We start from the raw sequence: 12,998 nt of genomic DNA, 5'->3' as shown, positions 1-12,998 counted from the left end.
CCCACTCGCCGTGGAGAGTCGTGCAGAAGTGTTTTCCCGCCGAAAGAATGCCAACAAGCCTTGCTAGCTGCAAATCGTGCGGTTAGCGTTTTTGGACGCTGCTGTGGCCCAGGAGGGACCAGGAGGTCGCAAATTGGACCAGGAGAGAGAGGGGACGTCGAGCAAGACAAGGAGCCCTCTCAGGAGCAGGTAGCACCCGGAGAAGTGCCAGAAACAGGCACTACGAGGATGCGTGAAACGGTGCTCACCCGAAGTTACACAAAGGAGTCCCACGTCGCCAGAGACCAACTTAGAAAGTCGTGCAATGCAGGTTAGAGTGCCGTGGACCCAGGCTTGGCTGTGCACAAAGGATTTCCGCCGGAAGTGCACAGAGGCCGGAGTAGCTGCAAAAGTTGCGGTTCCCAGCAATGCAGCCCAGCGAGGTGAGGCAAGGACTTACCTCCACCAAACTTGGACTGAAGAGTCACTGGACTGCGGGGGTCACTTGGACAGAGTTGCTGGATTCGAGGGACCTCGCTCGTCGTGCTGAGAGGAGACCCAAGGGACCGGTAATGCAGCTTTTTGGTGCCTGCGGTTGCAGGGGGAAGATTCCGTCGACCCACGGGAGATTTCTTCGGAGCTTCTGGTGCAGAGAGGAGGCAGACTACCCCCACAGCATGCACAAACAGGAAAACAGTCGAGAAGGCGGCAGGATCAGCGTTACAGAGTTGCAGTAGTCGTCTTAGCTACTTTGTTGCAGTTTTGCAGGCTTCCAGCGCGGTCAGCAGTCGATTCCTTATCAGAAGGTGAAGAGAGAGATGCAGAGGAACTTGGATGAGCTCTTGCATTCGTTATCTAAAGTTTCCCCAGAGACAGAGACCCTAAATAGCCAGAAAAGAGGGTTTGGCTACTTAGGAGAGAGGATAGGCTACTAACACCTGAAGGAGCCTATCAGAAGGAGTCTCTGACGTCACCTGGTGGCACAGGCCACTCAGAGCAGTCCAGTGTGCCAGCAGCACCTCTATTTCCAAGATGGCAGAGGTCTGGAGCACACTGGAGGAGCTCTGGACACCTCCCAGGGGAGGTGCAGGTCAGGGGAGTGGTCACTCCCCTTTCCTTTGTCCAGTTTCGCGCCAGAGCAGGGCTAAGGGGTCCCTGAACCGGTGTAGACTGGCTTATGCAGAATTGGGCACATCTGTGCCCAAGAAAGCATTTCCAGAGGCTGGGGAAGGCTACTCCTCCCCTGCCTTCACACCATTTTCCAAAGGGAGAGGGTGTAACACCCTCTCTCAGAGGAAGTCCTTTGTTCTGCCATCCTGGGACAAGCCTGGCTTGACCCCAGGGGGGCAGAAACCTGTCTGAGGGGTTGGCAGCAGCAGCAGCTGCAGTGAAACCCCAGGAAAGGCAGTTGGGCAGTACCAGGGTCTATGCTACAGACCACTGGGATCATCGAATTGTGGCAACAATGCCAGGATGGCATAGAGGGGGCAATTCCATGATCTTAGACATGTTACATGGCCATATTCGGAGTTACCATTGTGAAGCTACATATAGGTATTGACCTATATGTAGTGCACGCGTGTAATGGTGTCCCCGCACTCACAAAGTTCAGGGAATTGGCTCTGAACAATGTGGGGGCACCTTGGCTAGTGCCAGGGTGCCCTTACACTAAGTAACTTGGCACCTAACCTTTACCAGGTAAAGGTTAGACATATAGGTGACTTATAAGTTACTTAAGTGCAGTGTAAAATGGTTGTGAAATAACGTTGACGTTATTTCACTCAGGCTGCAGTGGCAGGCCTGTGTAAGAATTGTCAGAGCTCCCTATGGGTGGCAAAAGAAATGCTGCAGCCCATAGGGATCTCCTGGAACCCCAATACCCTGGGTACCTTAGTACCATATACTAGGGAATTATAAGGGTGTTCCAGTAAGCCAATGTGAATTGGTAAAATTGGTCACTAGCCTGTTAGTGACAATTTAGAAAGAAATGAGAGAGCATAACCACTGAGGTTCTGATTAGCAGAGCCTCAGTGAGACAGTTAGTCACTACACAGGTAACACATTCAGGCACACTTATGAGCACTGGGGCCCTGGAGAACAGGGTCCCAGTGACACATACAACTAAAACAACATATATACAGTGAAAAATGGGGGTAACATGCCAGGCAAGATGGTACTTTCCTACAATCTGTAGAAAACAAAACATACATACCAACCTCGAAACATACAAACTCCCCCTGGTAACAAGGGACCTACTATTTCTGTATGTAGCAACATCGAAATTGGTGGGCCAGGATCTTAAGGGATGTCCTTCCACTTCTCAGTTTATATAATAGTGAATGTAAACATTAAACTGGCATATAATCATTGGAACATCCACCCAAGACCTTTCAATTTGAAGAAATCTGTTCATATAGGCCTTCGACCACTTTTGAGAGAATTGATCCATTTTTGTTTTATCGCAATAAGTATTGTTGGAATCATTCCTTCCTCTTGTCTTGTTATTCAAAACCTGCTCAGTGATCAGCCAATTTAAGTTCTTCTCACCTTGGTGTTTTTGAGCATTGTTTCACCATTGGTCCTCTGTTCTCTTCAAGCAGATAGCTGAAAGGTGTTCACTGACAAAGATCTTCATTTCCTGTGTGGTGCAGACAATGAGCTAGTAGTACTAACGCTAGAAATACTTTTTCCTAATTGCGATTTACTCTGAATCACAATTAGGAAATTGGTATTCCTAATGTATGTAACTCTTTTGAGTTTCATTAGCAATTCCTAGTGGGTCTCAAATAGACCTACCTCATGTATATTAATGAGGTAGGTAGCAATTTGCGACCCATTAGGAGTCCCTGCCATCACAGGGATGGTGGCCTGAGGTGCCCAGCAGACCACAATGTCTGTGATTGCTTTTTTGTAAATCAATCTTTGTTTTTTTCTTTATGTAGCCCATTTTCCTTAAAGGAAAACCTGATGCATTTTAAAAAGTTTCATTTTTTTAAGAGTAGGCAGTGGTACATCGGAACAAGTTACCGAACCGCATTCTGCATTTTGTACATTGGAAAAAGCATTTTCCGGTTTGCGACTGGAAAATGCTTTGTACAGCTGACCCAATGTACCTTAAGCCACAGGAGAAGTAATGCAGTAAACTATCTTTTTATATGTAACAATTCATGTAAAATGTTAAGGTTTGTGTAAAGTTCATGTGCACAAACATTTTAGTTACCATCCTAGTCATATTCAAGGCATGAATCACTTTTATAATCTGCTTCAGGGGTCAAGCCCTGCAGCTGTGAGGGACTTAACACCTCTAGCTGACCATTATAAGTGTGATTGTGATCCTTTACTGTTAGCTTTAGAGTGCCTGGTAGCCCCAGTTTTAGATTCTCTTGAATTCCCTACACCCTCCTTTTGCCATCATTTGTAACTTTGCACTGATGGAATTCTTCATGGGGGACTTAGTGATGGTGAGTGTGATTGAAGGGGACACGGATATGTGTATATAATAATTTTGAATAGTTCACATTGGTGACCATTACTTTCTTTTGGAACAAGCAGTTCTGCTGGTAGAGGAAAACGTTGCCTCCAAACATGTCCTCTGTCTACTTTGATGTGGCGGACCAGGCTACCAGACAGCTAGTGGTGAGACTTCTGATCTAAGGTGCAGCCCCGTGCTCTCACTGACGTCAATGCCAAACACACCGTTATCGGTTATTTCCTTGACGTCATACTTCTCAACGTTGACAAGGAATGTCTCCTCTTTTTTGATGATGATGAGGCCTCTCTCTGGATCTCCCTTGGCGAGAGTCCTTGGAGCAAGAGGAGGGTGCTGTGGAAAAAGACTGAACGTCCCAAAGGCCTCTTAATTAGACAGCTGCTGTATCTTGCCTTTCTTTGGAGGCCATATACAGCCTGAGCTTCTTCTGTCTTTTAGAGTTCGTGACTACAAGTGTCATGATGATGAGTTTCCATAAGGCAAACACAGGCAGTGAGGATCCATCTAAGCTTTCTCCTTCCCACAGGAAATGCACTTTACAAAAAGTAAAAGCATGCATTTTCTACAAGAAAATAGATATTTTTAAAAATGTCAAATGACTGTCCAAAAGGATTGATTTGGAACGATTCTTTAATATTTTTGGCCAAAAATGGCAGAGCACTGTGTCCCAGCTTCCTGTCTCTTGGAGCCAGAAAAATGAATTGACTTAACTGTCACCTGTGAAGCATAATGGGATACAGGGGTACTGTCAGGGTCCTCAAGGTACAGTGCCAGTTTTTCTCTACTGTGCTTTGCATGGCAGCCTATTGGCTAACAATGTCTCATTCCTCCTTTCCTTTTCCTTTAAAAAAAGGTTTTTTAAAGGTTTTCTATGGTTACTTTTTTTATTATTAATGACACATATCTATATATTTGGTTTCTTTTTAAAATGAAAATTTAATATCAAGCCCATTTTTAGCCATTCTGTAGAATGATGACATATACGTAAGGTAATATGTGCAAAGTTTGTTACACATGTATGTATAAATTGAAAAAGTGTTCCAGGATCGCTGCACATGGGCAGGTCTGTTCAGTGCCTATGACTTTGAGGATTCCCGTGGATGAGAACTAGATAATAGATGAGTAACTTTTCTTTACACCTGCTATTTCCTAGTGCCAAAGAAGGACAAGAGGCCCTTACCTATTTTAGACCTGCACCCTCTCAACGGTTTCCTCTGGAAGAATAAGTTCAGGATGCTCACTCTGGCTCAAATTTGGTTTGTCCTCAACCCAGGAGACTGAATGGTAGCATTGGACATGCACAATGCTTATTTTCACATTTAATTTCTTCTGGCTCACAGGTGCTATCTGTGGTTCATAGCGGGCCAGTGGGCAGGAGCATTTTCAGTTTGCTATGCTATCCTTCAGGTTTTCACGAAAGTGATGGCATTGGTGGCAGCACGTCTTCGAAGTTGAGGGGTCCCAATCTTCCCTTAAGTTGACAACTGGCTCCTGAAGGTGGACTTCCCCTAAACGATAGTCACCCATCTCTAGACTATGGCAAATCTCCTGACATCCTTTGGATTCACTATCAACGTGCAAAAGTCACACCTGACTCCTTCCCAGGTGATCCCCTTCATCTGAGCAATTCTGGACATGATCTGGTTTCATTCCTTTCCCCCAGAAAGGAGATTCCTGGAAATTCAGGCCATGAACCCGATCTTTTCAGCCTCTGTGCTGGATTTCAGTTAGGTCAAATGAGGCTACTGGGACTGATGTCCAACTGCATCCTGCTGGTAAAGCCTGCCAGGTGGCATATGCAAGATATGCACTGGGATCTGAAGTCTCAGTGGGCCCAACATCAAGGGAACTTATCTGACATTGTCCACATTTCACAGGAGACTGCACAAGACCTGTAGTGGTGTTTTCTGGAGTGTGATTGATCAGTGGCAGACCCTTCTCCCTCACCCATCCAGAGCTGACAGTGGTGACCTTTGCATCATTTCTGGGTTGGAGCAACCACTTGGGAAAGGTGGAGTTCAGAGACCGTTGGTCTCTGGCAGATGCCCAGCTCCACCACCATCTTCTAGAGCTGTGAGTTATCCTGCCATCAAGGGCAGTCTGGTGCAGGTGCTCACAGAAATTACCACTGTCATTTGCTATTGCAGCAAACGGTGAGGTGATTGTTGTGAACCCTGTGCCAAGAAGGGCTATACTTCTGGAAATGTCTGAAACATCAGGGTGCTTTCCTAGTGGTGAAGCACCTAGCAGGATCTTTCAACACACGGTCGGACAAACTCAGCTGCCAACACCTCTGCGGATCATGAGTAGCAGTTACACCGCAGGTGGGTGAAGGTCTCTTCCACGTACCGGGAGAAGCTTCACTCGTCTGTGCATTCTCAGAGGTGGCAACCAATGTCAGCAATTCTGCACTTTGGAGTTCCAGCGTGTGTGTCTCTCTCTCTTAGGCTTGTTCCCCCTACGGTGGGACTTGGGGGCTCCTGTAGATCAAAAGATCAGTGACTGGACCCAAGTCACCTAATTAGCACTGGATTGGGCATGAAGAGTATGTTACCTGGAGCTCCTGGGCATGAGTATATGCTCTCCAATCAGGTTGCCCCTCTGGGAGGATTTGCTGTCGCAGCAAGAGGGCAGGGTCCTACAGTGGCCCTCTGCAATCTCTACCTTCATTCTTTGAAATTGAGCGGTGACAGCTAAACACTTGCCTCCTGAGAGGTGGTTGATGTAATCTTGGCAGCCGGGCATCACTTGCCCAAAATTGTTTGTCTGTTAGGATAAATTTGTGATTTGGTGCAGTACACGACTGGTAGACACCCTTGCCTTTATAAGGCTTTGATTTGGGTATATTAAGGGGTACCTTTTGGCTCTTTCGTCCTTCTTACGGTTGCCAGACCTGCCCTAATTATTTAAAATACCTGTTGTGAACTGCTTTTTTTTTTTTTTTTAAAGGACTACACTATTTCTTTCCTCCGTCTCCCTTAGTTATGTTGCTGTGGGATCTTAATTTGGTGCTCACATACTTGATGTGCATGCACTCTCTTTGAGCCGCTGCACTGCTGTTCTTTGCACCTCTTCACCATTAAGAAAATGTTTCGAGTTGGCATACCATCAGCACGTTAGGTGAGCTCTAAGCTCTTTTTATCATCCCACGGTATAACACCACCGTCTTCCTTGGTTCTGCAAGCTCTGGCATCCTTTCTTCCTAAAGTAGTGAGTTGGAAAAAACATCACCTTGCCGGCATTTTATGGTCCACTTCACCTCACTAAGAAGGAGGAGAGTCTTTGTCTCTTGTACTTTAAGAGAGGGCTCAGTTTCTACATTGTTTGGTCAAGAGAACACAGAGTGGACGATCAGCTCTTTTTGGTGTTTGCGGAAGCGAAGAAGGGCAAAGGCATGCAGAAATGGACCACCATGCACTAGATCGTGATCTGTATCAAAATATGTTGTGTTCACTGAGAGGGTTATTTTGCCTGCTCAGTTATACAGGACTTATTGGTTTGAGGCTATTTTTAGACCCACCTGCGAATAAGTATGGTTTTGATATCTATTCAAAAGGAGACGAATCTGTGATTAAAAGTCTCTATCAGAAGAACAAGTTACTTACCTTCAGTAACGCTCATTCTGGTACAGAATCTATCTAACAACAGATTCCGCACCGATTCTCCCATCTTCCCCATTCTGTGAACTGGGCTTTGTCCATTTTTATAATGCCTCCAAGTCTCAGAATCTGCACTCTGTTTAAAGCCAGCTGGATGCAGGGGCCCTACGTCTGGGGGCAAGAACAGCCTCAAAAGCAAATGATGTCCTTGCACAGGAGTGGGGCCTATTTTCGCTGCGCACATCATTTCTAGACCTTTATGGTATCAGTGTTACTGTACAGTTCCCCCTGACAGCCCACAAAGGTACTGCTAAATGGTGTCTGGATCTAGTGTAACACCTGGGTAAAAGGTGAGGAATCTGCAATTAGATCTAATTTGTTCCAGAAAGAGATTCTATCAAAGGTAAGTAACTTGTTAACCAACTTAAATTGGGAAAAACTGGCATCTAAAATAGTTTGAACATTCTATTTGTTTTCTTACGGAGCTGAACTACAGTTAACTTGATTGACTATTAACCTGATCCTCTGGTATTTCTTTTTATTTATCTAGAGTTCAGTTTGCTCACTAAAGAACCAAGAGCCTCCTTCTCAACAATGTACCGCTTCTGTTGTGCTAAACAGTGACAGCCTGACTTCTCCTGTTGATTCAGAAAAGGCACAGGGCACTACTCAGCTAACAGGAGATTCTTTCATAAGGAATACTTCCCTTGGTAAGTACTTAATCAAAGCGATTTCACAGAATAACATACATTTTATAGTTAGTAGATTTTCTTAGAAGCTGTTACTGGAAAACCTAATGTGATCATGGTGTTTTTTTGATTATTGATACACAAAATCAGTTATGGATTTGAATTTAAGTTATTTACACACAATATTTTGCAGATATTCCTCTAGATGACCAAAAAAATCTAGCTTATTTTTAGTTAAATAATTGGTATATACTGTTTCATCCAGTCATCCATAAACCACCTTCACTTCTAATGTTGTTTCTGGAAGGCTTAATTTGAAAGTTCAAAACTCATGATGGGCCCACATAGATAGCTTTTTTTCAAACAGAATTTAAAATGTATCTCGTGCTTACACAAATTCTCCAAAGTATTGGAGTATGGTTCTACTTACAATATGATGAATTGCAGTTGTTGCCTACTCTTCTTTGTCGGATTAGTGTGAAGTAACGATCATTGACAGAAGTGCCTTGACATGCTGTTTAAGCCCTGAAGAAGTCTTTTTACCAAGGACGAAACACGTTTTGGCTGTTTGTTCTCCGTTTCAATTTGATACAGCATAAAATTCAGCCAACATCCATAGCTGAAAATTTCCAAGATTGCTTATATATCATTTTGAACACAAGGAGACAGTATTTGTAACTGGTACATTGAGAGGAGCATTGCATCTTTCTGATTTATGTTCTGCTTTTGTTTATATTTTTTACAGTGTGCGAATATAAATAAATATGATAATTTGATATACAAAAAACCTTTACATGCCAATGGGAATTAGATTTAGTCTCAGTTTAATTGTTCTTGTGCTCTGGACTTAAGCTCATAAAAATAACACATACTTTTATATAAATGTAGATACCAAGATCACTTGAGTACTTTTCAAGCTATCGATTTTTAGAATTAGCAAAAGTTGACAGTGTATTTTTCTGTAGCTGCAATGTTACTTTATTGAAGAGAAAACTTACACTGCAAACAGGTACTTAACAACAACTTACAGGACCAATCTGCTGGACTTAATGTGAGTACTGGGCAGCGTCCTAGGCCTCACCAATAGGTCACCTTGGGCAGCCCTGGGGTGGCCAGGTGCAATGGTGCAGTTCAGCGTCGGGTGCCCTGTGAAAATCAAAGGAGATCAGTCTGGTCACAAAGATACTGCAGGAATGGACTGAGAGTCCAGTCCGGGTGAACCACCAAGGGGCGTTCAAGTCTTGTGATGCTTGGAGACATAGGGATACCAGTGGTCCTGTTCTCCTCGGTCCGGGGTGTCTGGGTGCAGAGGTGACTTGAACCGTCTGGTTTCCATCACCAGTCGCGGTAGTGAGGGGCTGCAGGTATTGACTGGGGGTCCAGTCCGACTGAATCTAAGGGACCAGGGGCTTCTGGGTGCAGAGGTGCAGTGGACCGTAGGCTCTCCATCACCGGGCACGGTAGAGGGGGGAATCTTCAGAAAGAGACTGCAAAAGCAGTTGGGAAATCCACTGTGGGCAAGCTCAAGGTCGGCTTTGTCTCTGGAGGGCCTGGTAACCACACTGACACCGTTGGCCCACTTCAGCTCAGACTCGTCGAATTTTGGCGGTCCTGGGTCCTTACAGTTCTTCTTTGGTTGCCTGCAGAGCTCCTCTTCTCCAAGGGAGTTCTTCTTGGCGATTTGCAAAGCACTGGCAGCTCTCCCTGTCCTTTGGAGGCTGTACTGTGACAGGACAGGTCAGTTGTTCCTCAAGGGTTGGGTGCAGCAGGCAGGCTGGCAGGGTTGGCGCCAGGACAAACCTGCTATTCAGTTCTCCGGTCTGCAGGCTTCTTTGTCCACTCCCTCTGTGTCCAGCAAAGATCTGATTTCCTTGTATCAGAGGAATCCCCTAAATGCTCAACTAAGGGGGTGCTAAGGGGAGGTAGGAGTATGCTCACAGGGATGACTGACATAGGGCAGAGAATAATGACTCCTTGGAGGAGTATGGCATCCTTTGTCTGGAGTGACAGTCACATAACCACATGTCCACTCTCCAGAGGAAGATGGAGCTGTGACCTGTAACATAGAGGATGAATGACAACTGGATAAGATGCAGTTGACTCTTCCTTTCTGCACTGCAAGTCACATCGGGAGGTCAAGAGAGGGGCATCTCGATCCTGGTAGGGGAGCTATTTGCACCCACAGGATGATGTAGTCCACTCAGAAAGTTTTTTTAGTGCAAAAGAGGAATGTTGCTTGTAAACTAAGAAACCTTCTGGAGTGAAACCCTATAAGGGAAAAATCTGCTATGAGACATGGAGGCCTGATGACAGGTCCTACTGACTGGGTTGTATGGTCTTAACAATAAGAGATTAATAGCAAGAGGACCATGTGATTGGGAGTTTGCCCTTTCTTTCTTATACTCCTAGAAAAAGGGATAGAGTAATTGAAGCACAGTTGGGGTGTTGGATGGGTTCCCAAATGGAGGTGTGGGAGGCTTGCACTTTAGCTCATTAAATTGGCAATGTTGAAGTGCACGCATTGGATGATTTCCTTAGCAGGAGGGGTGATGGGCTCTTGTCACTTCTCCTGTAGGATGTTTTATTAACACCCCCTTGATTTGGTTTTCTATTGGGTTAGGGGGGGTCGTTTCGGTTCTTCAAGTTGGGGGAGTGACTAGGGAAGAAGTAATCCAGTTACTAAGGGTCTGCAATTATTATCACTTGAGTTACATTCAAGTTACTTTCATTCAACTTAAAATGCTTTTTGTCCCCAAGCAAAAAGCAGAAGCTCTTGGAGGTGTGTTAGAAAAAATGATGGAGAAGTATTTTTTGTACAAAAAAACTATTTAGTTCAGAGACCAGTTTCAGATGGGCCCTTAAATATACACAATTAAGTTGTGGTTGTTGGCTGAGTCCAGTCAGGGAGGTGACAAGTATTTGAAAGCAACATATAGGAGGGAAAGGCATAAGGCATCTGGGTCAAGAGGGATCATGGGGGGGGCCAGAAGATAACAGTGCAGCGTACAATACACTGTATACCTTAAGTTCTTGGTTATTTATACTCTAACTTCTTAAAAGGGGCATTCCTAAAGGAGATCTATTTCATTCATCTAAGTGAATTAGAGGGAGAGCTAGTGGTAGGACGGATTTGAACCAGGCTTGTAATCACCAGCTACCTAGAACTAGAAAGTCCCTCTACTGAAACTATGTTCCTGGGGTCTTCTTGTTGTGTGGATTTACCTCACGCCAATGGATAAGGGCTATTTTTTTCCTTAAGATCACAACATATGTCCCTGTATTGATTATTCCTTTAGGTTTATTGAGATTAAGATGTAAGACCAACAACATTTTGAGGCACAATTGGGGTGGAATGTGGTAAATTCCACATCCGAATATATCGAGAGATATGTCTAAAGACACATTATAAAGGACAGCCATGACAAAGGAAATCGAAGAATGTTTCACGGTGAGCTTATCTGTGGATTGGGTCAGTAGCAGAGCCCTCTCCTTTCCACACCCAGAGCTGACAGTTGTGTCCGACTGATGCATCGCTTCTGGGTGACATGTGAGAGGTGGAGATCAAAGGCCTCTGGTTTCCTTCAGTCTGGCTCTACATCAACCTTCTGGTGATGAGGGCCATCCACTTGCTGTTCACTGTCAAGTGGAGGCGGTGCAGGTGCTCAATCACGAGCAACACCACCGCCATGTGGTACTGCAACAACAGGGCAAGGTGGGGGTCAATGACCGTGTGCCAGGAGGCCTTGCGCCCTGGAAGTGTCTGGACCACCAAGGCATTTTCCTGATGGTGAACCACCTGGCAGGATCTTTGAACACCAGGGTGGATGAGCTCAGCTGCCAATGCCTAGCAAATCAAGAATGGCAGCTATACCTGGAGGTAGTGCAAGGTCTCTTCTGTGAATGGGGAGAACCTTGGCTCAAGCTTTTTGACACCGCCAAGAACAAGCAATGTCAGCAGTTCTGCCTGTTGTAGTTTTGGAGACGCATTGTCCTCTGATGGGACTCCTCTAAGCCTTTCTGCCGATAACACTTCTGCCCAAAGTTCTTAAGAGGATCAGGACAGACTGGGCCAAAGTCATTTTAGTGGCCCCTTGATTACGCACAGAAATTTTTATATCCAGAACTCCTGAGCTTGCGCATGTGCCCTCCGTTCAGGCTGTCTGTCCGGAAGGTCCTGCTGTCACAGCAATAGGGCAAGGTTCTGCACCTGGTCCTTCACAGTCTCTACCGTCATACTTGGAGATTGAGTGGTGATAGCTGAACACCTTCAACTTTCCTCTAGAGGTGATTTATGTCTTCTTGGCAGCCAGACGTCCGTCCCTCAATGAAAACCTTTATACGCATGTTGTTGGCACAGATATTTGGCTTGGTGTGAAACAAGCCAGATTGAACCCCTCCAGGCCATGTTAGCAGACATTTTATTATTAGTTCTGCCTTTTGCCTGGCAAAGCATTGCTTTGGGCACTGTTGAGAGTTACTGTAGGAAAATGCCACTGTTGGCATGCCCCCCCCTTTGTGCCTCGTTTTGATGCCAGCTTAGATTGGAAGTGTGCTGGGACTCTACTAACCAGCCCCCAGCACCGGTGTTCCTTCCCTAAAACTGTACCTTTGTTTCCAAAATTGGCACAGCCCTGACACACAGTTAAGTCTCTTGTAAAATGTACCCCTGGTACCAAGGGCCCTGTGGATAGGGAAGGTCTCTAAGGGCTGCAGCATGTATTATGCCACCCTCAGGGACCCCTCACTCAGTACATGCACACTGCTTTGCAGCTTGTGTGTGCTAGTGGGGACAAAAAGACAAAGTCGACATGACACTTCCCTCAGAGTGCCATGCCCACAAACCACTGCCTGTGGCATAGGTAAGTCACCCCTCTAGCAGGCCTTACAGCCTTAAGGCAGGGTGCACTATACCACAGGTAAGGGCATAGCTGCATGAGCACCATGTGCCCCTACAGTGTCTAACTCAGTTCTTAGACTTGTAAGTACAGGGTAGCCATACTGAGTCTATGGTCTCGGAGTTTGTCATTACGAACTCCATTGCACCATAATGGCTACACTGAATACTGGGAAGTTTGGTATCAAACTTCTCAGCACAATAAACCCACACTGATGCCAGTGTGGGATTTATTGATTAATGCACACAGAGGGTATCTTAGAGATGCCCCCTATATGTTAGCCCAATTGCTAGTGCAAGGCTGACCGGTCTGTGCCAGTCTGCCACTTCCAGACGAGTTTCTGACC

At 45.5% G+C, this 12,998-nt stretch overlaps 1 protein-coding gene across 3 annotated transcripts in view; it reads left to right on the top strand.

Annotated features, from left to right (window-relative positions):
- The window catches only part of CEP295 (centrosomal protein 295), a 541,368-nt gene that overhangs the window by 393,264 nt on the left and 135,106 nt on the right, over positions 1 to 12,998 (top strand). For all 3 annotated transcript variants that reach the window (XM_069202438.1, XM_069202439.1, XM_069202440.1), the window contains one exon: positions 7,619 to 7,778. In XM_069202438.1, the coding sequence (XP_069058539.1) occupies positions 7,619 to 7,778 (160 nt within the window). The remainder of the gene's footprint in view (positions 1 to 7,618; positions 7,779 to 12,998) is intronic.

The sequence above is a fragment of the Pleurodeles waltl genome, chromosome 8 (genome assembly GCF_031143425.1).
Source record: "Pleurodeles waltl isolate 20211129_DDA chromosome 8, aPleWal1.hap1.20221129, whole genome shotgun sequence".
Classification (NCBI taxonomy): Eukaryota; Metazoa; Chordata; class Amphibia; order Caudata; family Salamandridae; genus Pleurodeles; species Pleurodeles waltl.
The sequence above is the reverse complement of the archived record's forward strand: the minus strand, read 5'-3'. Positions and strand labels throughout refer to the sequence as shown.